At 46.7% G+C, this 26,234-nt stretch overlaps 1 protein-coding gene across 1 annotated transcript; it reads left to right on the plus strand.

Annotated features, from left to right (window-relative positions):
• The first annotated feature begins 701 nt into the window (after positions 1-701).
• On the plus strand, positions 702-6,369 carry SPR (sepiapterin reductase). The gene is made up of 3 exons (XM_060117314.1): positions 702-1,169; positions 1,728-2,018; positions 5,528-6,369. The coding sequence occupies exons 1-3, from the start codon at positions 848-850 to the stop codon at positions 5,716-5,718; spliced, it is 804 nt and encodes a 267-aa protein (XP_059973297.1). The 5' UTR covers positions 702-847; the 3' UTR covers positions 5,719-6,369.
• Positions 6,370-26,234: the final 19,865 nt, after the last annotated feature.

A 26,234-nucleotide genomic window follows, 5' to 3' on the forward strand; every position in this document is an offset into this window, starting at 1 on the left:
TGGGCTGCGCTATGGAGGTTGCTTGCTAATCTCTTAAGAGACTCCTTTTTTAAGGAGATCTGGGGCTGTCTGACAACTTTTCCATCTTCCCTCTCTCCTTGAAAAAAGCTGGAAATGTGCGTTTTCTGAAGCACAGGCCTGGACGTACAGACTTAGATGACCATTTGCGAAAACTTGAACGTGGGAGTAGATGGAATTGCCTACTAGGAAGAGGGTAGCATGAGTGGGTGCAGGATCCCTGGGAACACAGACCTTTAGGGACAGAAGGAGTGAGAAATCTCAGAGGCAGGGGAATCAGTGCGAGCACAGAGCCAAGTAGGGAGAAGAGGTTCTTACATCTGACGGAGGGGAGACTGTGTTCTCCCAAAGGTCGCTCCCGGGGCGGTGAGTTCCCCCAGCTCAGTAGGGACCCCAGTCCCTAAACTGGCATGTGCCACGTGCAGGGATGCCCAACAAGGAGCAAGATGGCCTGACCTGGAGGAAGTCACTTATGCAAGGAAGTTGGGTCTGGACTTCGGAGGAGAATGCATCCCAGCGTGGTACTGAACGGTCTAGCAGGGTAAAGGATGAGGCCCGCGCTCCGCACTGGGCTAGGATTTCCGGTGAGGCCCGCGTCTCCCGCCCTTCCGGTTTAGTGCCTTCGCACTCTCTCGGAGATTGCAGACCCCTCCACTTCCACCGCCAACTGCAAAGAAAAGTAGGGGCGGCCGGTCTCTGCCCGAAGCCTTAGGTTCCCGCCCGCACCGGGCGGAGCCTCCTCCTACTCCCACCGCGGCCCCTCCCACCGCGGCCGCCCCGCCCCCTTCCGGGTTTTGGGAAGCGGTTCCAGTTTGCCGAGGTAGGAGGTATGGAGGACTGTGTTGGCAAGGTGGGCGGCCTGGGGTGCGCCTTGTGCGTGCTGACCGGGGCTTCCCGCGGCTTCGGAAGGACGCTGGCCCATCTCCTGGCCCCGCTGCTGTCGCCCGGCTCCGTGCTGGTCCTAAGCGCCCGCAGTGACGAGGCGCTGCGGCAGCTGGAGGCCGAGCTGGGCGCCGAGCGGCCCGGCCTGCGCCTCGTGCGGGTGACCGCCGACCTGAGCGCCGAGGCCGGCTTGCAGCAGCTGCTCGGTGCCCTGCGCGAGCTCCCCAGGCCCGAAGGCCTGCAGCGAGTGCTGCTCATCAACAATGCCGGTAAGACGCCCGCCGGCGTGTGAGCGCTTGGAATACTGCTTAGCGTCCAGTTCTGTTTTCCCTCCCTTTCACCTCCCCCGCCTCTTAGAACTTTAAAGGTGTCTCCTAGACACCTTTAAAGCCCTGGTTTCAGCGGGGTATGGAGGAAGACCTGGTGCTCTCTGGGGCTCGTTCTCTCCCACTTCTTCCCCCCTTCCCGTTTCAACGCCAAGAACTTTTCTGATCTTCTTGCTCAGCGCTCTCTGGCGGAGGCGTGAGTTAGGGCATGGGGTCTCCCAGCAGAAGTAAATTCCCCCACTTCTCCAAATGGCCCCCAGAGTTCCCCGAACCCCAGCCCCAGAGAAGGGCACGCGCTTTCTCACTTTGAAGCTTCAGGTGAGTGGGTTCCCCAGGTATGCGTGTCTGCAGAGCTGGGAAGAGGGAGGCGTCTTCAGAAGCACTAGAGGGACTCCTCCTTTAGGTCTGGATGGGAAGGAGGTGTCTGGAAGAGTTTGAAGAGGGCTGGGAGAAGAGAAAACCCCGCCTGCACTGGGTGATTCCTAAGGTCTGTTTTTTCAGGCAGTCTTGGAGATGTGTCCAAACGCTTCGTAGACCTGGCTGACCCAGCTGAAGTGAACAACTACTGGGCTCTGAACTTGACCTCCATGCTCTGCCTGACTTCCAGCATCCTGAAGGCCTTCCCGGACAGTCCTGGCCTCAGTAGGACTGTGGTTAATATCTCGTCCATCTGTGCCCTGCAGCCCTTCAAGGGCTGGGCACAGTACTGTGCGGGGAAGGCTGCCCGTAACATGATGTTCCAGGTTCTGGCTGCAGAGGAACCTAGTGTGAGGGTGCTGAGCTATGCCCCAGGTAGGTGAAGCATTACTGCCATCGCTGTCCCCAGAACCAGCTGGTTACCCTTTGGAGACTGGGCAAGGAGCCTTCTCTGTCTCCTCCAGGAAAGGACCCATAGAATATTTTGTCCTTGAATCATCACTCCTTAAGGGAAATATAGGCTGCAAGAAAGTTAGTGCTGGCAGGGGCAGGGAGCTGTAGTTATCAGGTATGGATTGAGAGTGGACAGCTGCCTGGACTTGAGGGTGGGGCCAGAAAGTCTGAGATGTTAGAGTTTGAGAGATGATTAGGGTTTGAATTCCAGGCCTCTACCTCATTTCTTCATTTGAAACAGGGAAGATGCTACCTGTCTCACAGGGCAGTTTGTAGGACTGAATGAGGTAAAACATGTAAAAGTGATCCCAAACTGTGAAGGGCTATCTAATTGTTAGCATTTGTAATTGTTAGATAGGACTTATCACACTGTATTATCTTTATATCTATATATACTTCTCTACTTCTCTCTCTGCATAGGAAAGCCTTGAAAGCAGGCATTATGCACTATTCATCTTTATATCCCCAGCACCTAGTAAAGCACCCCACTGAGCCAGTCTGCAGTGAATGTTCGCTGAATGAAGAGCAGACAGACATTGTTGAATGCTGACCATCCCATGCTGAACTGTGCTGGAACACTGGGGAATGCTGAGATAAATAAGATAGAGCCCTGTCCTCATGAAAGTTAAAGGGTAGGGGGCCTTGTCGTACTTGGTCTGGTTTCTCATCATCCTACCATGATGCCACTGTACACCTTTCTTAAGAGTGAGGCTTCTATTTTCAGCTTGAGGTTGCTGGAATTAGAAGGTGGTGACATAGCTGTTGCATGATGTCTGAGCAACTTAGATAGAGATCCAGTAGTCTATTCCCCTTGGAACCCTAGCAGCAAAGAGGTAGATTAACCTGACCAAAGTCCAGATGCAGCATAGCCAGGATCAAACCTTGCCACCTAGGTCATGATCAGTGCAGTTTCTACTTCCTCATGCTCTCTAGTAGCCAATCCTCCTTCTCTCCCTCCCTAATGTAATACAGTTACTCTTGCAGCTAATATTCAACTCAGCACCCACCCTGAGCTCAGCCTAGGACTCACTCAGTCAACAGAGAGCAAATGGAAACCATAGTCAGGAGCAGAGCAAACTCTAGAGTGCCATGTGACTGGGTTACATTTCAGGGGGCTGCCCTGGACATTGTGAGGAAGTTGACAAGCCCACAACTAATATATTCAATGGTGAAAAGCTAAAAGCTTTTCCTCTAAGATCAGGAACAGGACAAGGAAACCATTCTTCCCACTTCTATTCAACATAGTATTGGAAGTCCCAGTCAGAGCAATTAGACAAGAAAAATAAAAGGCATCCGGATTGGAAAGGAAGAGGTAAAACTGTCTCTATTTGCAGATGACATTATATATAGGAAACCCTAGAGACTTCACCAAAAAATTGTTAGAACTAATAAACAAATTCAGTAAAGTTGCAAGATACAAAACAATGTAAAAAATCAGTTCCATTTCTATACACTAATAATGAAGTATCAGAAAGAAAAATTAATAGTCCCATTTACAGTTGCATCAAACAGAATAAAATACCTAGGAATAAATTTAACCAAGGAGGTAAAAGACCTGTAAACTGAAAACTATAAGACACTGATGAAAGAATTTGAAGAAGGTACAAAATGGAAAGATGCCATGCTCATGGATTGGAAGAATTAATATTGTTAAAATGTCCATACTATCCAACCCAATCTACAGATTTAATGCAATCCCTATAAAATTTCCAATGGCATTTTTCACAGAAATAGAACAAACAATTCTAAAATTTGTATGGAACCTCATGAGCCAAAGCAGTCTTGAGAAAGAAGAACAAAGCTCTCCAGCATCACTCTCCTTGATTTCAAACTATATTACAAAGCTACAGTAATCAAAATATTATGGTACTGGCACAAAAAAACAGACACAATTTACCAGTGAAACTATCTAGTCCTGGTGTCTTGGAGAAGATAATTTGCGGTTGAAATATTAGCTACATAAACTTGGATGTGCAAATCTCTTCTCAGAGATTTGGGAAGTTCTCAACTATTATTTCTTTAAGCTTTCTGTTCCTTTTTTCTCTCTGGGACTCCATAATACATAGATTGTTTCTTTTAATGGTAATCCTTAGTTCATGTAGTCTTTCTTCACTCTTTTACATTCTTTTTCCTTTTTGCTCCTCTGACTAGATAATTTCAAATGCCCTGTTTTATAGTTCACTAATTTTTCCTGCTTGGTTGAGTCTGCTGTTGATCTCTATCAAATTCTTCAGTTCAGTCATTGTATTCTTCAACTCTAGATTTTGGTTTGTTTTTTTTCAAATGGTTTGTTTCTTTGTTGAACTTCTCTTTTTGTTCATGCATTGTTTTCCTAATTTCATTTAGGTGTCTGTCCGTGTTTTCTTAGAGTTCACAGAATTTCTTTAGGAGGATTATTCTGAATTCTTTGTCAGGCAGTTCATACATCTCATTTCTTTAGGGTCCGTCATCAGAGTTGTATTAGTTTCCTTCAGTGGTGCCATGTTTCCTTGATTATTCATGATCCTTGCGGCCTTGTGTTGGTGTTTGTACATTTGAGGAAGTAGACACCTCTTCCAGTCTTTATAGACTGAGTTCAGTAGGCAGAGCCCTTCACCAGTCAACTCTTTTAGTGATTCTGGGTGAGCCATGTGGTGATGTCCATGGCAGTTTTGCCACTAGAGTCCTAAGGCAGCCTGTTGCTGGGGTGGGTACAAAGCCTGGGTCCACAGTAGTCATCCCGGCACTAGACCAGCTGGGAGTCTGGTTTGAGAGTGCCCACCTAAAGCCTAGGTTCACAGACACTGTGACCTACAGGAGCCATGTAGGGCCACGGGAGTTGGCTAGTGCTGGGGTGTGCCAGAAGCCTGGGTTCATGGGAGCCTGGTGCCATGGGAACCACCTGAGGCCATGGGAGCCAGCTGGTGCTGGAGTGGATCAGGGGCCTGGCTTCTCAGGGGCCCTCTAGGAGCCTGGAGTTCCAGGAGCTGCCTGGGGCTTTGGGAACTGCCTGGGGCTGCTGGGACCACTGGAGCTGGGTGTCAGGATGAGCTGGAGGCCTGGGTTCATGGGAACCCACAGGGAGCCACGTAAGGCCATGGGAGTTGGCCTGGTGCTGGAGCAGGCTGACTCGGGAGCCCCCAAGGAAGTTGGGTGCTCACTTCACTCTTCTTCTCCCACGGGGACGGTGTCTCTCTCTCTGCATGTGGCTGCTGGGGCTTGGGGAAGGGGTGATAGGGAAGTGTGAATCTGTAGATTTGGTGGTCTAGAGGGACCATGTTCAGTGGACATTGGAATTTGAGTCTGGAGCTCAGTGGTGACAGTGTGGAGCCTTGGTGATCCTGACCATGTGTCAGCCAAGATGAGGTGTTGCCTCTGGCCACACCTGACTCCACCCAACTCCACACATATATCAGGGGCCCCTGCCTCATCTTCTTCTCTTCATCCCCTAGGTCCCCTGGACACAGACATGCAGCAGTTAGCCCGGGAGACTTCTGTGGACCCAGACTTGCGAAAAAGGCTGCAGGAGCTGAAGGCAAAAGGGGAACTTGTGGATTGCAGGATATCAGCCCAGAAACTTCTGAATTTGCTGCAAAAGGACAAGTTCAAGTCCGGAGCCCATGTCGATTTCTATGATGAATAAGCCCATGTCCTTGGTTCTTAGGGCTTTCTTTCCCCTCTCAGGCATGCCCAGGAGTCCTGTGCCTCCCCACATCCTGCCACGGTGGCACTGCCAACCCTGCCTTATGCAGATAAGCACTCATGCTTACTGTCCTGCCCTCAGATCCAGCCAGCTATGAGGGCTCCAGGTGGCTGGAGTTCCCAGTTCTCAGGAGTCTGTATTGACCACCTTGAGTTAGGAGTAGGCTTAGGAGAGACAAGTTATGGCTGTTGGTGTTCTCTCTCCCCAGGAATAGAATTTTAGTACAAGAAGCTAAAAAACAGTAAAACAGGAAAAACAGTACAAGAAGCTAAAACACTGAAAAAAGGAGGATGGGTCTCCTGCCCATGGCAGGAGGGAAGAGCCCATGGGGAAGAGGGGATGAGCTAGGGCCAAATAGGAGGGCCTATGTAGATTCACAGATGGCCTGGAGGGAAGGGAGGACAACGCAAGTCTCAGCCCACAGGGAAGCTCCTTGCTCAGGGTAGCAGGACCTTCAGGTGAACTCTGTGTCCTAATTCTGATGCTTCCTCCCTCCAGAACCTACCGTGTATCCACCAGATGGGGGAAAGGGCCCCGAGAGTTTACGTACATGTTAAAGTCAGATACAAATAAAACATGGATTGTCCTTTATTTATTTTATTTTATTATTATTATTTTTTTTGGATTGTCCTTTATTAATGCCTGCTTTCTATTCAGATACAGGTCCCATGACTAAGCCCCTGGTTTGCTGGACCCAAGGGGTGTTCCTGAAGCAGTTAATCCAAACTTGGGGTGCTTCCCTTATGTCCTTCAGCGTTGTCTTGGGGCTATCTGCCTGTTCTCACTGAGCCCCACTCAGTAGCAAGCCCAAGTTCAAACAAAGTTGGCCTAGGTGACTTGCCCAGACACCTGTTCCTCCTTTATGCTTTTGCCTATTCTTACCCCAGTCTTTATTACCCTTTCCTTACCCTTGACCTATTCAAAGAGTATCCAGCATTCAGGGCTTGACTCACAACTACCCCAGCCCTTGGGGAAGGGTACTTTCCCTGGCTCGCTTGGATCCCCAGTTCTGCCCTTTATCCACATGGCAATGCTCTGAGTGGATTCCAGCTCTTAAGGGGGCCTGTCGTGTGCCCTCCTGGTAACGTCCATCTGGCCCACGGTCCTGGTCCTCAGTGGGGTGGACTTAGGACCAACATGTCTTTGGGGTAGGTGGACAAGATTCTAAGAGGGAGAAGCCCTGAGAAACCAGGGGTGCGACCAAACCCACCCTTCTGCAGATCAGTAGATGTAGGCCAGGCTGGGAGCTCCGCAGTGGTGGTGGTCTACAGCCAGCCAGCCCATTGTCCCTGTTCCTTATCTGGGGGGAGAGACCATGGTCCTTGTCAGCCATCTCAGGACTCAGCCCTGTATCTGATAGCAGGACAGAGCTCTCTGTTCCTCCTCACGCACGGCAGAGGGCGCACCAAGGCCATGCCTCCTGGAGAACCAGTGGCAGGGCCTATCTCTGGAGGCAGGCCCTGGGCCAGAGCTGGCAGTGCCCTGTTAGGTTCCCTAGGAGAGAGTGAGCAACTCATGCTCGCTCTTCATCCAGCAGAGCCTTTGCCCTCAGTGGAGTCAAAATCACTGTTCTCAGGTCCCCACTTTGCCACCCTGGGCAAGTTGTTCCCCTTGCTTCAGTTTCCTTATCTGAAAAAAGTGGATTATATTGGTGCCTCTCTCAAAGAGGCATTGTGAGTATTAAATGACCTCATGTTTGTAAATGTTTAGCACAGTGCTGGCATTGCAGTAAGTGCCTGTAAATGCTAATTTATTTCTTTTTAGTATCAAGATCCAGATCATCCTGGAGCCCCATTTGTATAGCCTCATCTCCACATGGCCAAGATGCCCTCCCCTTTGCTGACCTGTGGCAAGAACTCTCACTGCGCCGCCTCTAATCCGGGCCTCAGTGGGACTGGGGTTCAGTGTGGACAGCTGGTCCTGGATTCACCAGACCCTCAGGAAAACGCTTGAGCCTTGGAGTCGAACCCTTAGCCCCACTTCCCTCTGTGTCGGAGATACTGTGGGTCTTGGGCAGGGCCTTATCTCTGGGCTTCAGTTTCCCTAGAACAGATGAGCTCTAAGATTCTTTCCTACAAACCTTTCCCTAAGGTGCTTCAAGTGTGGTCAGGCTGCATCTGCTGGCATCAGATTTGCCTCTGCAGGTGAGGCTGTGCAGCCTGGGCTACCCCTTCTATCGGGTGGGTGTGGGACAGATTTCCTCGCCTGGCCCTTGCTCCCATGGGAGTGTAAGGGCGGTGTAAGTAAGCGCAACCCTACTTGATGTCCCGTGGGGTTGACTCCCTCTCCAGAGGGCTGGTTGGCCAGGACTTCAGAGGAGGTAAGGCCGGGACTTCATGAGGAGTACCACATGTCCCCACAAGGTGGCGAGGCCCTCCCACACCTGACATATCCTCTCTGAGCTCAGAGATTTAAGAGCCTTGGAAAAGACCCTGGACCTGTCTCTCTTCTGGACTCTCAGGGGCCCCCAGGGAGCTGGGGAGGCAGAAAGAGCTGGGATCACTCCCCGGCAGGCTCCCAGGCCTCCTAAGTGATCCATGGGCTCTGGCCACATGGGCTCTGGCCCAGGTCTTGCTCCTTAGCCTGGACTCAGCCTCCCCAAGTCCTGCACCACTGGGGCAGGGAGACTTTCTTGCCAGCCTCCAGGGACTAGCCATGAGTGTTCTCAGAGTGCAAAGCCTGGCCTTGGCCACCACACACAGGAGTGCACGCGAACACACACACAGTACATGCCTGCACGTGCCCAGAGCTCAGCTGCTTGCCGTGCAGGGCCTTGGATTAGCTGAAAGACAAACAAGGTTTCTTTGTCTGTGGCGTGAACGAGCTGGTAGTTTTTCGGTTTTGTGTTTAATATCCCTGAGCTGGAGGCCAGCAGCTGGCCTGTGGGAGCAGGAGAGTGAGGGGAATATTCCAGGCCCACCCCAGGGAGCTCCAGCACCTCTGTCTGTGAGCATGACCAGCTGGGACTGGGCTGGTCAGAAGCTCCCTCCCCACCCCCAATTCCTGTCCTTTGTCCCCTGAATAAAATGCAGGCTGGTGCTTGAGTTCACTGTTAGCTGAGGCTGGAGGTGCAGAGATGCTCCTACCTCACCACTCAGGAAAACCCCCTGGGGCGGTGCTGACCCTGCTCTCTCCGTGTCTCACCTCAGAGCTGGGCTCTGGGATACTGCCTTCCGGCCTCCCCTCCCCCAGCCTCTCCCCACGGAACACGGCCCCCCTGTGCTGATGTGTGTGCAGTAATTCCCACTCACAGTGCCCAGCCCTCACCACTGGGGTCCTATGTGGTGACAGGGAGGTGGGCGAAGGGCACTGCCAGTCGCCGGGGTGGGGCCCCCAGAGCACCTCACAGTGATCTGGGCTAGAGGAGCTAAGGGGAGTGGGCCTGAAGCCACTAGGCAGCTTGCAGGGACGTTAGCTGAGGATTCACTCTGAGCCTCTGGGACCAGCATGGGGAGGGTCAGAGCGTGGCTGGAGAGAGGAGGGAATGAGCCGTCCGTGCTCCCCTGCCCCGATCCCAAGGTCTTCTGCCTGCAGTGCTGGGAGACGGGGCTAATGCTGGACGTTCTCTGGGACTTTTGAAGTAAAGCCCACCTCCCCAGCCCCACCCAAATTATTGTTATTCACAGCAAGACTCCCCTAGCACCCCCTTTGTCTCCCATTTCACCCATCCCCTCAGCCCTAACTGTCCTTAGTGTGAGCTGGGAGAGCCCTGACCTTTGATTTTCAGGAAGGGGTCAGGAAAAGAAAGGAAGGGAGATGGAAGTTTCCTTTTTCCTTTGGGGGGTCCACCTCTCAGGCCCACCCCCAGCTGACTCCATGGGCTCAGATGATTCCTCAGCTGACTGACCTGCAGGCTGTCTAGTGGTCTCTTAGCCCAAGGCCTATGTCCCCCGTCCCCACCCCCAGGGCAAGGGAAGAGAGGGGCCTAGCTCCCACTTTCCAGACCCGGTGCCTCCTCTTGGGGCCACAAGAGTCTGTCTGGCCCATACTCTGGTTCAGGTCTTGGTCCAGCTGCTGCAGAGGTCTTTCTGGCCAGGCCCTGGGCTTCCAAGGCCCAGCTTGACCCTGGGGATCCAAGGTCTCAGGCTCAAGGGGCTGTGTGTATCCCATGGACCTTACCCAGACTTAATCCACTGGGACCTTGTTGAGTGTTTGATGAAAAATGAATGAGAGAGTGAGCAAGTCAGTGCTCTAGTGGCCCACTGCCAGGTGTATAATAAAGCATTTGAAAGGGCTTGGGTGTGATGACCGGTGCCTGGGAGTCAGGTCCCTGCAGACAAGCCCCCACCCAGCCCAGGCATCCCATGTGGGGGTTCAAGCCCCCCCTTGGATTGCCCCTTGGAATTCCTAAAGGAAAGCCTGCATGTATGTATTGTGGACATAGGTAGGACTGGCCTGTGTCAGAATCACCCAGCGAGTTAAAAAAAAATCGCTCTCCCATTGTTTCTCCTTTACTGCAGACTCCAATTCAGTGGATCTAGGTATGTCCCCACTTGCGCTACAGCATTACAAAGTGAGCTGTGAAAAGTCATGAATTAATTTAAAAAGTGAGCCGTGAACCTTGCAAACCCAGGTAGTATTGGCAGAGATCAAAGGAGCCAGCCCCTCAAAGAAGGGGAAGTTCAAGGGACAGAGTCAGGCTTAAGGGTTGGGGTTAGTCTGAGGTCAGAACTAGTGAGCAACGTATGGCCAAGGTCAGGGTCATTGTGAGTCCAGATCTGGGATCAGCACAGGGCCATGGCTAGGCTTAGCTTGTGCTGGGAGTTGGGAATAACAAGGGAGATAGACAACTTTGGGAAGCAAAAGAGGCCTGCACATAAATGATGAATGACAGGGTAAGCTGGCTCAGTAGGAGAAGAAGGCCAAGCCTGAAGACCGTGACCAAGGCAGGGAGGGAGGAGCTGCTCTCTCAGCCTCGGGATGGCTCCAGATTCCACCACTCCATCTCCCTGGGCAGGAGCCGTGAGCCCAGGGCAGGGACAGCTGCATCGTCCTCTGAAGCAAAGCGGGCTTTCTCTAAGGGTCTGTCCTTGAGGCCTGCCGGGTGTGACAGGAAAGGGACCGGGCTAAGTGAGGGAGCGGAGAGGAGGCAGGTCTCCTCTCTGGAGCATCCAGGACACACAGAGAGGGTGAAAGACGGAGGCAGAGTGAACAGGACAGTGAGAGAAAGATGCAGAAACACGGGGAGGAAAACAGACAGAGACAGAGAGATTTGAAACATAGTGAGACAGATTTAGATAGAGGGAGAGAGAGCAAGAGAAGCCACACACACTCACACACACCCGGGCGTGCGCTCACACAGCCGCCCTGAGCCTCGCTGGAAATAATCCCACTCCGACACAGGGCCTCAGCTGCACAGGCGGTGCCGAGCTGTTACCTTGCACATCTGTCAGCTCCAAATGTAGAAGCTGTCATAGGGTTGTGTGTGTGAGTGTGAGAGAGTGTGCATGTGTGTGCGCTTGTTCCTCCCAGAGGATGCTGAGGCCTTCGGAGATCCCGAGGGCCCGGAGGCTCTCCAGGAAGTCCACACCCAGGGAAGCAGGCCCACTCCCTCCCGGCCTGCACGGGCAGAGGCCCAGCACCAGACTTGGCGTCTGTGGCCTGATTTGGCCTCTTACAGCCACGTAGCCCTGGGCAGTCGGAGCAGCTGGGTGTCCTCACTTTTCAGGTGGGGATGTAAAGTAGCCAAGCTCCCTGGATCCCACAGGGGTGGTGATGAGTGCTGGCCTCCCGTGTGTCTGTTACTCCTGGGATCTCAGGGATCCTTGGCAGCCTCTTATTGTAGCTGGGGATTCCTTCTGTGGCTGACTCCTGACCTCCGGGGACGCATCCAGCACGCAGCTCCCTCTGCGAGCACCGAGGCCATTGCCCTGCTCTGGCTGGCTCTTCTCGCAGCTGATTTCCCTGCTGGGCCCAGGGATGTGCTTGGACACTGACTCTGGGCTACAGAGGTCTGAGAACCTCAGATCCTGAGCAGGGAGAGTGGGCATAAGGCCCAGGGATGCTAACCCCTTTCTGGTAAGGAGCCCCGCGGGGAGCTCTGTCTCCCTTCTCTTTGCTGAGCCTCTCCAGGTTTTCATCCCCGGCCCACTATGTCAGGAAGTTCTTTTTTGTGTTTGCACGCCCTCCTGCTTTCATCTAAACTTATCGTAAGGAGATTTTACAGCAATGAGGAAGAGGCCTCAGAAACTATTCAGAAAGGGGAGCAACCTTTTCAGCCTAAGAAAACAGGAACCCTGGTCAAAGGGACCCAGCCCCTGGGTCAAAGCTCTTCCCACAGTTCCAGGCCCACTAGTGGAAGCCTCCCCAGACCCACAGAACTGACCCTGTCAAGATATGGGGAGTCCAAAGGCCCTGCCACCCATCCCACCCGCTGGCAGCCTCACCCGTGACCTGCCTCATCAAAGCCCATCATGACCCCCAGGTCATCTCTCCCTCTTTCCCCAGATCCACCATCCTTTCTGCCCAAAGGTTAGATGGGACATTCTAGGCAGGCCTGTGTTGCTCAGAGCAGGGCGTTCCAAGAGAGGACATGAGGCCTAAGCCCTTGCGTCTGTGGCTCCAGCCCTGTGTTCTCAGGAGGGTTAGTGGTCGTCATGCAGGGTGTGATCTTTCCTGGGGTCAGGGTCTCTGTATGCACATATGGATACATATGAAGCACACATGGGCCTGCCCTGGCCCCCAGCCAAATGTGTGTGTGTCCCTGTTTGCCGCCTTAGTATTAATATTGGTTATATGGGTGCTTGAATATTTGGCTCTGCTTATGCAAGGAGGGGGAATTTGTGTAACTGTGTGTATACCTGTGTATAAAAGTTTAGATGTAAAACTTGCCAGATAACAGTGTTTGCATGCAAATGTTGGTCTGGGTGTCTGTCTACACATACCTAGAAGGCAATTGTGTGAATTTGAGTGTAAGTGTAAACTACTGTGAGTGCACACCTGCATTTATATTTGCATAACAGTTGGTTTGTATGTTTAAACCACGTATGCATACAGCAGTGTGCAGACGAGATTATGTGTGATTGTGTGTAACCACATGTCCCTGGTTGCTCTCAGCTTATAACTGGGTGTGCATGTGTATACATGAGACAGGGTATGACCTTGCAAGCCTGAACCTGTGCAAAGCTGTGCATGAGATTTAACCAGCATGTGTGTGTGTGATTTTGACAAATGCAGGTGTACTTGAATAAAGGAGTGTGTTCGGGCCTGTGACTGAGGGACAACTGTGTGCTGACAAACTCCAGCCACCCCTTAAGCCATGTCCAGCGAGAAGGAAATGTATAAATGTGTTTGTTAAATACAAAACAGAAAGCAACAAAATGCCAGGTCCTGCAGTGGTAAGAATAAAATAAGTTTCTCTCTCTCTCTCTCTCCCTTTCTTTCTCTCCCTCCTCTCTCTCTCTCTCCAGCATCTCAGCCCCTCTCTGGCGTTGTTCCCTCACACCTAAGCCCAATGGTGTTTTGCAGTCTTTCAGCTGTTACCTCAGTCCCTCCTCGCCTCATTCCCGATTCACTCCGTTGCTATAGGTATGTTTGAAACCCCAGCGTGGTAGATTTTAATTAGTCTTCCTACAGATGGCCAATTAACATTCATTACTTTTGCCTTGAGCGATTAATTATGAGTTTGGATAGAAAAGGAGAGAAGAGGAGAGGAAGATGGGCAGGTGAATGAAAGAAGAAAAGAGATGGGGGTTTGATTGGGAGTTTGGAATTTTTACACAGAGCAGGCTGGTGGGGGAGAGGGTGGGAAAGAGCCGTTTGAATCCCCTCACTCCCAGCAGCCTCCCTCTGCCCACAGCTGCTCCGGGCCCCTAATCGGCTCGGCTGGCCCAGCCCTCCAGGAAAATAGAGCTCACACCCTCCTTTGGGCATCCTTAAGCCTTTGGTGTTCCCTGACCCCAGCTTCTTTCATAATACTGGCCCTCTTCTCTTTCGTGCCAGAGCTGGGTGGGAACTATGTCAGGAATCGTCCAAAACGCAGCAGATAACCCAGAAATGAAACTCTGCTGACATTCACTCATTCCTTGAAACGTAGCAGCTCATTGTACAGATGAGGAAACTGAGGCTCAGACAGGAAATGACTTCTCCTGCTCATGCATCTCTGGAGGAGAGTCCAGCTCTATTGACCCCTGGCCCAGCTCCCTCTCCGCTGCCACCAGGGTGTTTATAAAGACTTTGTGCAGCGTTTAACCTTACGGTCTGTAACATACTCATCTGCATCAGACAGAAGTGTTCTTCAGGGTTTCCAACATAATTCACATCCTCCAGTGTGTGCCCGACTGCCGAATGCTCACGTGGCCTCCCAGCTCATTAAAAGGCTCCCTGGGTGATGTTGCCTGGTTTAGGCTGCAGCTATGTTCCTAATCCTAACTTCATTCCAGGAATGGAGGATAGATCCTAAATGTAAACAGCAGTCTTTCGGGTGGGAGGATCATGAATGATTTTTGTTTTCCTTGTTACAATCATCTGTATTTTTTACTTTCTCCAACACAAATATACGACTTGATCTATATAAAGTATATTAAGTATGACTATATGTCACTTGAAATTTCTTCAAAGTATATTTGTAAAAAGAAACAGAAAAGGAGTCCATATTTGATTATGATCTTTTTTAAAAGACTATAAATATGTACAACAAAAATTTAACACAGCTTATCATTCAAGCTGCTGATCAACTGCCTGGATTCATGTCGCAGTTTTGTCTCCTACTTAGACCATCTCTCAGTTTCCTCATCTATCTGCTAGGTTGAGATACAAAGAGTACTCATCTACTAGTGTTGTGAGGATAATGCATGGAAACTCTTACAATAGGGCCTTGTATCTAGAAAGAGCTCAATAAATATTAGCTATTAATAACAGTAAGATTTTTACAATAATGATATCTGAGTGGTGGAACTTTGAAGAATTTTTATGTAGCACTTTTTGCTTTACAATATATTAAAAATTTTCCACAGTGAAAATTCATTTCCTTGGCAATATGAATTAAATGTAATGAGAGAATAAACAGGGAAAGAGAGAGAAAGAAAGAAGGAAGGCGGGAAGGAAGGATTTATACCGTTCAAAGCAAATGCAGCTCTGCTGTTTTTTCTATCAAATGTCTACTGTTTTGCTCATGCTGCAGTGAGTGCAGTTGTAAGGCCCCTGGAGGTCTTACACCATGACAAACACTCTTACCTCCAGGAAACTCCCTCCCTCTCCTCTCCTGGGTGACTAAGTCTTCCTGATTCTTCACATCCCCGGCGGCCTCCCTTGGCCTATCCCACTCCTTGCTTAAGCTTGGCCTAGGGGCCTGTCTTGTTGCGTCTCCTTCATTTTGGGGTTGTATGGCTCACACAGTGCAGACTATGATTGTTTGGACCAAAGTTTCCTCAGCTCGGGGTTTGGGTGGAACAAGAAATGGTGGCATCTTTGATATTGTACTGCTGCCATGTTGTTCCCAAAACACCTCCCACCACCCACTCAACACGGCTCACACTGTACCATCAGTGTCTGGTTGCTTGTTCTGTTTCACCCAACATGCTACGAGTTCAGCTCCATAACAGGGCAACTGTGCTTTGTTTCACTCACTGCTTTGTCCTCAGCACCAAGTACAATGCTTGGCACACAGTGGGTGATCAGTAAATATCTGTCGAATATTGGGAAAGTGCATAATCACACCGTTCTATACATTTATAAAGGTCTTACAGAGATGCAAAAGGTGAACACGTGTTACAGAATCATTTGTGAGCTTCAGACTTCTCTGGAGAGACCTGGTAGATCCAGGCTGAGTTAGATTTAGAGTAGTCAGGGAGGCTGCCTGGAGGATGAGCACATTGCACTGAGAGCAGTGAGATAGGGCTTCCACTGCAGCAAGAGAAAGCTTGGCTTAGCATGTCCTGGCCTTTTTCGTGGTTCATGTCTAAGCAACCAGAAATTCCACCAACCACAGTGTCAGCACTGAGCACATCAGACAGGTCAAGGTCTGGAATCACCCTCCCAGACCATGGGGAATGGGAGCAGCAATGTTGAGACCTGAGCTGCAGGTGGCGGGAGGGTGGGAAGGGCAATGCAGACCCAGTGGTGTAACTGAGAGGACAAAGTCTGTGATCCCTTGAGAAAGAGAGGGGGTCTCCAGAAGAGCTGCCAGCCAGCTCATTAGGATAACGAGAGGCTCGCCCCAGCTTACTGAGAGTTGTGGGCTCGCCACACCTGAGCACTAATGTGCTCGTTAAAGTGTGGTTGGCTACCGGGTGCTGGGGGTGGACCCAGGCTGATGCTGCAGCATCGGGGAGAGATGGGGTGTCCCTGGGGCTGGGTGGAGGTGAGTGGATGCGCTGCAGCCTGGGAGAAGCATCCTGTGCCTTTGCAGAGGCAGAAGGAAAGAGAACAGCTGAAACCGCAGGCCCCCTGGACATGGGAGGTGGAGGACCAGAAACCCAGACGTGGATGTGGGAGAAAAGAACGTCTTCTGGCTCTCCTCTCTCGTTGGGGGACGGGTCATGGGATGAGGCAAAAAGGGGGTGGAGGAGGGCCTAAATGGCTGGTGTGGGAATCAAGGGCAGTGGCTGCCTTGTTCTTTTCATGCTATGGCCCCGGGGAGTCCTGGGTTTGTGCCACATGCCTTTCCTGAGTTAACAAATTCAAGCGTGAGTGGAGGCCTGAAGATGCCAAAGGGCACCATTTAGGGGAAGGAAGGTGGGGAAGGCTGCCTGGGAGAAGTGAGGTTAGAAGAGGCCTTGAAAGTTGAGCAGGGTTCGCATTGATGGGAGGTGGAAGGCAGAAGCACTGAGGGGTATGGTGTGTGAGGACAGGGACACCAGCTAGCTGGGTGGCCCATGGTCTATTAAGAGTGGACGAGGCCACATGGCTGATGTCTTTGAAGCACTGGGGCTGAGGCACTGGGCTCATATGGGGCTGCTCTCCTGGGGATGAGTGTCTATATTAACAAGCCCCTGTCCTCAGCCCCAGGCTCCTGAGACTTCTCAAGTCTGTCTCAAGGTCTTCTTCTAGGCCCCTCCCTGCCACTGATGCCACCAATACTCAAGGCCACCTGCCAGGGGATCCAGTACGAGGTCGAGAGTCCTCTCCTGAAGTATCTATCATGAGATAACAAAACATAATGAGTGCTCTCAAAGACTAAAGGAGACAGACACAGGTGGAGCAGTCCCACAATACGGCTGTGCTCCTGACCTTAAGTACAACAGGCCCTTGGCCTGAAGCCAGGATGGCCTTTCTGCATGGGCTGCTACCCTGGGCTCACTCGGAGGCCCAGCCCTCAGGGGCTCCAGGCACTGTCCCCACCTTCTGGATTGCTGTACTCTCTGTCCCTCTGCCCACTACCAGGTGTCACTTCCCTCTGAGTCACTTAACTCAAATGCCTGAGAGACAATCTCATTGTTTGAGCCCAGCTCCAAATCAAGGTCACGAGCAAGCTTATGGTGACCACCTGAGTCCAACCAGCTGTGGCCAGCAGGAGGGCCTGTGGTTCACCCAGGACAGTAGGGGTGTATGGAAGGGCGGGCATGGCAGGCACACTGAAAATTCTTGCACATTTTTAGCTTCATTTAATATACTGTTCCACAAGATAGTGTTTCTGAAATTTCTTTCATTTTATTAACCAGCTATTACTGGTTTTTAAAAACACAAATTTAGCAATATGACTACTATTTATTAGAAATAAACATTTATTATACTTTTTTATGTAGTAGCGGAAACGTCTTACCTGAATTACCATGAACTTTTTTTTCTTAAAACAATTTTTCCCACTTTGAAATCCTTGGGGATTACTTTTTGGCATAATTTCTCCATTCTATCCCAAATGGTTTTGAAATATTTATCACTTCTCTCAGATGATAAACCATAAAATTTTGCTTCTAACTTTGATGGCAAAGAGAAAAATGTCTATAGCTTCGTTGGAAGCTCTTTAGAAAAAAAAAAAAAAAGCCTGCAGTGCTTATCCCTTTGTTTAAAATTTGTTAAAATTTGTAAACAAAGGTGAATTCAAATTTGGAAACCAAAGTCAGCCTCACCGCACCAGCCACCTGCACATTTCAAGAATAGCATGATACAACTTCCCATGTTTGAATAATCTGCAGAAGTCCCTCAATCATAACCAACAATCCAACATGTTTTCAACAACCTTGGAGCTTCCTGTATTTTATGCCTTCACTCCACTTACAAATGTTTTGAAAATTTGCCAGCTTTTCCGAGATGCATGACTACTGTCATGCAAAGAATTGACAGTACTGAGATCACTGCGGACTTCTTTCATATCCCAACAAAGCTCAACACCATTAAATCCCCAAGACGTGCATGACAACGTGTGCATAAAGCTCTTGGCTCATCCTCCGTAAACGTTGTGGCAACAACATTAAATCTTTCACTGGTGTCAGCAGGTCCCATGTAGATAGACCCATGCATTTTATTAAAATCAGCTTCCATAATAATCCCATATAAGAGATCTTATCCCCGTGATCCCATCCATAGCCATGGCACCCAGGAACATCTGCTTAATTAAGATGGCCTGGGACATTTTCTGCAGGAAGCTTGCACAGGTTGAGAGTTTAGTGTTATTATACCATCAGTTGTCTTATTGTATCTCATGAGTAATTTAAGGAAACAATGTCTATATTATTTTATTAATAATTCTAAATACTTGCTATGTGTTAGACACTATTTTATGTACTTTGCATTTATATACTCAAGGCAGGTTCTATGATTTATTCCTATTTTTCAAAAACGGAAGCTGGCACTGAAAGATTAAGCAACTTGCCTAAGTTTCATATTAAGTGTGCACAGTTTGTAGAAACCAACTTAAATTAGTTGATATTTCTCTTTGATTTCCAATTCAAAACAATTCCTTTTGTTCACAGATTAGATTTCCTCTCCCCTTGATACACACAGTTTTCATTTTCAACTGTAGATATATTCTATTTTCCTCATTATGCTTCAGTTAATCAAATAAAAGTTTATAAGAGACAGTGTCACCAAAAAGTAGATGTTTACTAAAAAACTATAGCACATTGTTTCTGGTTGTCTGAAATTTCCAGTAATTTTTTCAAGTTTTTTCATTCCTGAATTCTTGTTAGCAGAATAACAAAAATACCCATTCCACAGAATGGGTAAAAATTAGCACATCTTTTACAATGCTCTGTCCCATCTATCAGCAATCTGGATACGAAGGTTTTAAAAGAATATTTTAATTCTCCTTGAAGTTTTTGTACTTTGAAGGTAGTTTCAGATTGAAAAGGGCTATTACTTTCTTTCATAAATTTCAAACCATGTACAGAACCTTAGCTTGAAATGTGTTACTCTCTATACCAATCCTCACGTCAACCCTGATTAACTCTTTTTTTTTTTTTTTTTTTTTTTTTTTGGTGGTACACGGGCCTCTCACTGTTGTGGCCTCTCCCGTTGCAGAGCACAGGCTCCGGATGCGCGGGCTCAGCGGCCATGGCTCACGGGCCCAGCCGCTCCGCAGCATGTGGGATCTTCCCGGACCGGGGCGCGAACCCGTGTCCCCTGCATCGGCAGGCAGACTCTCAACCACTGCGCCACCAGGGAAGCCTCTGATTAACTCTTGATGGTGAAATACGTGATTACTCCTCACAGTACTATTGGCATCATAATTTGATGGTAAACTCTTAGAAATTTTTGTGAAATATAGAAACTCAAACTTTTGTTTTGACATCACGTTTTAATTTCCTGTGATTTAAGTATTTATTTAGAATTGCTCAGTGATTGTGTTCCATCTCCAAGAAGAGAATGCCAATGACAGATTCTCTAACACTTCTTGTTATGACACTTTCCATGTTTTCTCAGTTATTTTCTAACCAGATTAATGTCCCAAAGCAGGGCTCTTTCAGCCTAGTGGCATTCTACTGCAATAGCCTAGAAACTATGGATTTCAGATTTTCCCACTGACTACAGTTTTTATTAAGAAGATGTTTTATTGTTCTTTAATTATCTTTCATCCTAGATTTTGAAAATTCTATTTTTTCCTCTCTTACTAATTTGGAAATAATACCCTGGTTTCTGTTCTTTTGGTGGTTACCCTAGACAGCTTATCAGGCATATGTAACTTCCAAATATCTAAAGTTTATCACTCTCTTTACCTTTCTTCAGAAAAATAAGTGATCCAAATATGCTTTAATTGGTTACCACTCCACCACAACTAATGTGCTATTGTTCAATATTTAGGGTTTTTTTAGACCTACAAATTATACAGGAACATTAAGGTTTTATAGTCATTTATATTTTAGATTGGTATGTTGCCAGAAAGACATATTTTAGGATATACACACACTACTTGCTATGCCATCATTTGTTTATTTATTATTTATTTATGTATTTATTTTAAAAATTATTTTTATTATGGTAGAATACACATAACATAACATTTACCACCTTAACCATTTTTAAGTGTACAGGTCAGTGGTATTAAGTACATTCATACTGTTGTTCAACCACCACCACCATCCATCTCCAAAACTCTTTTCATCTTGCAAAACTAAAATTCTCTACCCATTAAAAAATAACTCCCCATTTTCCCTTCTCCCCAGTCCCTGGCAATCACCATTCTATTTTCTGTCTCTATGATTTTGACTATTCTAAGTACCCTATGTAAGTGGAATCATGCAGTATTTAATTTTTGTGATTGGTTTATTTCATTTAGCATATTGTCCTCAAGGTTCATACATGTCCTAGCATTTGCAAAATTTCCTTCATTTTTAAGGCTTAATAATATTCCATTGTATGTATATACCACATTTTGCTTATTCATTCATCTGTTGATGGATACTTGAATTGCTTCTATATATTAGCTATTGTGAATAATGCTGCAATGAATATGGATGTACAAATTTCTCTTCACAACTCTGCTTTCAATTCTTTTGGGTATACACCCAGAAGTAGACTTGCTGGATCACATAATACTTCTATTTTTAAGTTTTTGAGGAACTGCTATGCTGTCTTCCACAGAGGCTACCCCATGTTACATTCTTACCAGCAGTGCACAAGCCTTCCAATTTCTTCACATCTTTGCCAACACTTGTTATTTTCTGTCTTATTGATAGTAGCCATCTTAATGGGTGTGAGGTACTGTCTCATTGTAGTTTTTGTTTGCATTTTCCTAATGATTAGTGAAGTTAAGGATTTTTTCATGTGCTCGTTGGCCATTTGTATATCTTCTTTGGAGAAATGTCTGTTTAAATCTTTGCCCATTTTTGAATCAGTCAGTATTTGTTATATTAACTTTACTCACCATTCATCCTTTCATCTCAGACTTTCCTTCTGCAATAATTTTCCTTCTGCCTGAAATTCCTTCAGTGAAAGTTGGTTGGTAGAAATTTTCATTTTTGATTTGCCCCAATATGTCTTTATTTCACTCCTTTTCTTGAAAGACCAATTTTGCTAGCAATACAATTCTGGATTGTAAGTTAATTTCTCTCAGTACTTTGAAGATATATTCCACTCTCTCCTGGCACCCATTGTTGACAGTCGCTTGTCAGACCTATTGTCATCACTTTGTAATAATCTGTTTTTTCCCTCTGGCTACTTTAAAGATGTCTTTTCCTTATGTATTCTGCAATTACATTGTCTATGGGTGGATTTCTTTTATTTATCTTGTAGAAATTTGATGGACTTCCCTAATCCAAGTATTGGTGTCACTCAACAATTTTGAAAAGTTCTTAGCCATTAACTCTTGAAATGATGCCTCTGCCCCATGACCTCTATCTTCTACTTCTAGAATCCTGATTAGATATTATATTCATGGACCACCCTGCATATTTCTTAACCTCTCAATAATTTTTACATCTTTGCCTCTCTTTGTGGTGTATTTCTTCAACTCTTTAGGTCTTTCAGTTCATGATTTCTCTCTTCTGCTATGTCTAATCTACTTATTTCCCATAAATTGAGTTTCTAATTTCAGTGATTTTAGTTTATATTTCTCCCTTATACTTTTCCAAATTGACTAGGTCCCTTTTGTTTATACCGAGGTATAATTTACATATTGTAAAATGCATAAATCTTAAGTGTACTTCATGATGAATTTTTACATATGTGTGTATCCATGTAAACACCACCAAATTTATTTACTTATTTATTTATTTTTAAATATTTAGTTTTGGCTGCATTGGGTCTTCGCTGCTGCACGTGGGCTTTACTCTTCGTTGTGGTGCTCAGGCTTCTCATTGCGGTGGTATCTCTTGTTATGGAGCACAGGCTCTAGGCGTGCGGGCTTAAGTAGTTATGGCTCATGGGCTTAGTTGCTCTGCAGCATGTGGAATCTTTCCGGAACAGGGCTCGAACCCGTGTCCCCTGCATTGGCAGGCGGATTCTTAACCACTGTGCCACCAGGGAAGTCCCCAAATTTAAATACAGAACATTTCTAGGACTTCAGAATGTTCCACTCTGCTACTTTCCAGGCACGAATCCCTCAGAGGTAACCATTATTCTGACTTCTATCAACCCAATAATATATCTGAGATCTATCCATGTTGTTACATGACCCATTGTTCATTTTTATTGCATTCAATTGTATGAATCTAATAATTTATTTGTTCACCCTACTGTTGATGGGCATGTAGATTGTTTCAAGGTTTTGATGATTATGAATAATGTCTTTTTGTAGACATATGCACTCCTTTCTCTTGGGTATATACCCAGGAGTAGAATGGCTGAATGGGTACATTTTAATTTAATTTAAAATTGCCAAGGGAATCCCCTGCTGTCCAGTGGTTAGGACTCAGCACTCTCATTGCCGGGGCCTGGGTTCACTCCCTGGTCAGTAAACTAAGATTCTGCAAGCCACATGGCATGACCAAAAAAGCCAAAAAAAACCAACAAAGAAAACCTGCCAAATAATTTTCCAAAGTTGTACCATTTTCCACACCCATGCTAGGTATTTTTAGTTTCTTTTTAATACTCTCTTTTATTTTAAAAACATATTAAACATAAATTTTTATATTCTATATCTGATAGTTCTAACATATGCTGTCTCTGCAGGTCCGATTTGTAGTTTGTAGTATCTGCTAACTCTCATGGTAGTTTATTTCCCTGTGTATTTTGTGATTTTTGACTGTGAATTTAGCTTCCTTGGAACTTTGTCTGGGGAAGTTATTTAAAGTTTGGTTTTCAAACAGAAACAGACTCACAGACTTAGAGAATGAACTTGTGGTTACTGGGGGGAAGGGGAATGGGGAGGGATAGCTTGGGAGTTTGGGATTGACGTGTATACACTGCTGTATTTAAAATAGATAACCAACAAGGACCTACTGTATAGCACAGGGAACTCTGCTCAATACTCTGCAATAACCTAAATGGGAAAAGAATTTGAAAAAGAATGGATACATATAAATGTATAACTGAATTACTTTGCTGTACACCTGAAATTAACACAACATTGTTAACCAACTATATTCCAATGTAAAATAAAAATAAAAAAATAAAGTTTGGCTTTCAAGTATATTCCTCCAAAGAAGCTTGTTTACCTCTGCCAGTGGATACTAAATTTCAGCTTGGAATCTTTTAGAGCCTCCTAAAATTTCTGGCGCCAAATCCAAGTATACCAGGGCTGTGGTTAGGACCTCTCCAGAAAACATGTTTTCTTTTTTTCCCTTCCACACAGAGCCAAAGCTAAGCCAGATACATATGTCTACCACCTCCTTTTGCAGCAGGTGAAATATTTTCTCATTCACTCAGTAAAGATGTCACCTTTCAAAGGTCTCTGATCTGACTTCCTATCCCATTCTTTGTCCCCCTCTCACTTGTGGCCCTTTAAAGCCCAAGTTCTGGACCATCAGTGAACTGGGATTTGTTTCAACAGAAACTCCAGCTTCAGAACTCACCTCCTTGTCTCAATTCAGGTTTCTATAATTTCTGGGCAATTGAGGATTTTTCCTTATTTTTGTGCCAACTCAGCCATCATTCAGAAAGATGTTTTTAAGTCTGGCAAAAGATTGATAATTGAAGTTGAGTGATAAACATGTGGAGATTCATCATACCATTCTCTCTACAAAGTATGTTTGAAATTTCACGTAATAAAATGTCTTGGTTTTTCAAAAAGAATTCCCCATAGAGATTCATAGTGAGATATTTAGAGGTGAAACATCATGATACCTGTAATCTACTCAAAAATACTTCAGAGGAAAAAGAATGAAGCAAAATGGAAAAATGTTGGTAATTGTAAAATCTAAGTGACAGGGAATATGGGTGGGCTATACTATTTCATCTACTTTGGGGTATGTTTGCAGGTTTTTATAATAAAAAGTCAAAATATTCCTTCTGGATTGATATTCTGAGTGGGTATTCAGCAGAATCAATAGCTCAGTCTGGGCTTTGGCACTTCTGGTCAAGACCCCTCTATCAGTGGGAGGTGAAGATAGAGGTCTCCCTGCCCTTCATTTTCCAGTTCTATGGAACAACTGTTTGAATAAGAACACATCCACACTCCCAAGAAAGAGCTCTAATTTTCAGGGACAGAGCAGCCTAGACCCATATGTTGAAAAGAAACATTTCCCTGAAGTAATAGTAATCTGCAAAGATACCATCCTATTAGAGAGAAGACGTTTATATCATTACGCAAAACACTGAGTCATGGGATCTCTAATTGCTCCATTTAAGAATTAAGTCTTGGGGCTTCCCTGGTGGTGCAGTGGTTGAGAATCTGCCTGCTAATGCAGGGGACATGGGTTCGAGCCCTGGTCTGGGAAGATCCCACATGCCGTGGAGCAACTGGGCCCGTGAGCCACAGCTACTGAGCCTGCGCCTCTGGAGCCTGTGTTCCACAACAAGAGAGGCCGCGATAGTGAGAGGCCCGCGCACCGCGATGAAGAGTGGTGCCCGCTTGCCACAACTAGAGAAAGCCCTTGCACAGAAATGAAGACCCAACACAGCAAAAATAAATTAATTAATTAATACACTCCTACCCCCAACATCTTCTTAAAAAAAAAAAAAGAATTAAGTCTTTTGTTTGTCTTTGCAAAAGTAAGGCAGCCATCAAAGTGGTCTTCCCAGAAGATAGAGATATTTGCTACAAGTTCACACATTTTATAATATAGAGACACAATGGAAATTTTATAGTCCTCCCCACTCAAGAGTTTAGGCAATTACTGGGCAGGGTTCAAGTTCAAAGTGTCTGGGATTCCTTTCCCATCAGCTGGAAGCTCTGAAGAAGAAATCTTCCAAGAAGAGGCCTAGGTCCAACTCTCCTTTCATCACAGGCCTCACAGAGCATGGATCATTTCTTCATTATGTTCTACGGTGATGAAAATTTACATTTTTCAACTGTCTCAGAACAAACATAATCTTAAATTATGCTTTTCAAATTGATATGTTCAGTCAACAGTTTTGAATGAGCATCTATTATATGCCCGGCAATTATGCTGGGTATTGGGAACACAGCAGTGAACACGATAAATGAAGTTCTCATGAAGTTGGCATTCTATACAGTTGACTTCATGCACTTGTGACAATTTTCCTCCTCTCGGAAGATGGACTGACATATGCCCTAGAGTAACATTTTGGAGCAAGGCTAGCAGGGGAAATGTGTAGGGAGTGCACAGAGAGCAGGAGGTCTCTGGATAAAGGCCTTGGGTGGCAGCAGTGTTGCTGCAGTGCTCACCCATAGGTGAGCAGAGGACATGATCTAGTAAGGACTTGCTCATGAAGGGCCTTGAAGGCCCAGCTAAGGAGTTTGAACTTTATTGGAGATAGTGACATTAATAGTTGATGCTTACTGAGTGCTTACTCTATGTGTTAAAAGCTATACATGAATCACCTCATTTTAATCCTGTAAACAACTCTCCAGGTACTATTATTATCTGCAGATTGCAGATGAAAAACTGAGTCACAGAGAGGTAAAGAAACTGGCCTGGGTCCCACAGTTGTGTGAAAACACTTTAACGGGATAGAATTGTGTTGTAGAAATCTGGCAGCCACGTGTAAAATGAATCGTAGAGAGGAGAGACCACAAATGGTTATCATAAGGGGATCACCGGGGACAGGTAACAAGAGCCAGAAGTAGGCCAGTGGCAGGGGGAACAGTAAGGAAGGAATGGATGCAAAGCCCGGATGTGCAGGGTGCTGACCGAGAGGAAGATATCACAGATGCCTCCTAGCTGCTGGGTGTCTTGGAGAAAGGTGGGGTCGATTCAGAAGAGGCTAAGCCAGAACCGCAAATTTGGCGGGGAAGGTGTTGAGCTCAGTTCGAGGGTATTGTGAGCGTCTAAGGAGCCTGTGGGAAGGCATCTCACAAACATTTGAAAAATTAGTGACTTGATCTGGGGAAAAATAAAGAGTTGGTGTTACAAACACATAAAGGGGTCTGTATCAGGTACTGATTGAAGCTGTGGGAGTAAATAGTGTTAGGGAGATAGATAGATAGATAGATAGATAGATAGATAGATGATAGACAGATTGAGAGATAGATGAGAGATAGGTAGGTACATAGATGATAGATAGATGATAGGTAGATT

This window comes from Mesoplodon densirostris, chromosome 14 (genome assembly GCF_025265405.1).
Source record: "Mesoplodon densirostris isolate mMesDen1 chromosome 14, mMesDen1 primary haplotype, whole genome shotgun sequence".
In the NCBI taxonomy this organism is placed as follows: domain Eukaryota; kingdom Metazoa; phylum Chordata; class Mammalia; order Artiodactyla; family Ziphiidae; genus Mesoplodon; species Mesoplodon densirostris.

Bases quoted from the DNA above. Each gene is read 5' to 3' on its own strand.
- SPR (XM_060117314.1), top strand. From the start codon at position 848: ATGGAGGACTGTGTTGGCAAGGTGGGCGGCCTGGGGTGCGCCTTGTGC. The intron at 1,170-1,727 runs GTAAGACGCCCG...CTGTTTTTTCAG, and splicing joins GCTGCTCATCAACAATGCCG to GCAGTCTTGGAGATGTGTCC. The intron at 2,019-5,527 runs GTAGGTGAAGCA...TTCATCCCCTAG, and splicing joins GGTGCTGAGCTATGCCCCAG to GTCCCCTGGACACAGACATG.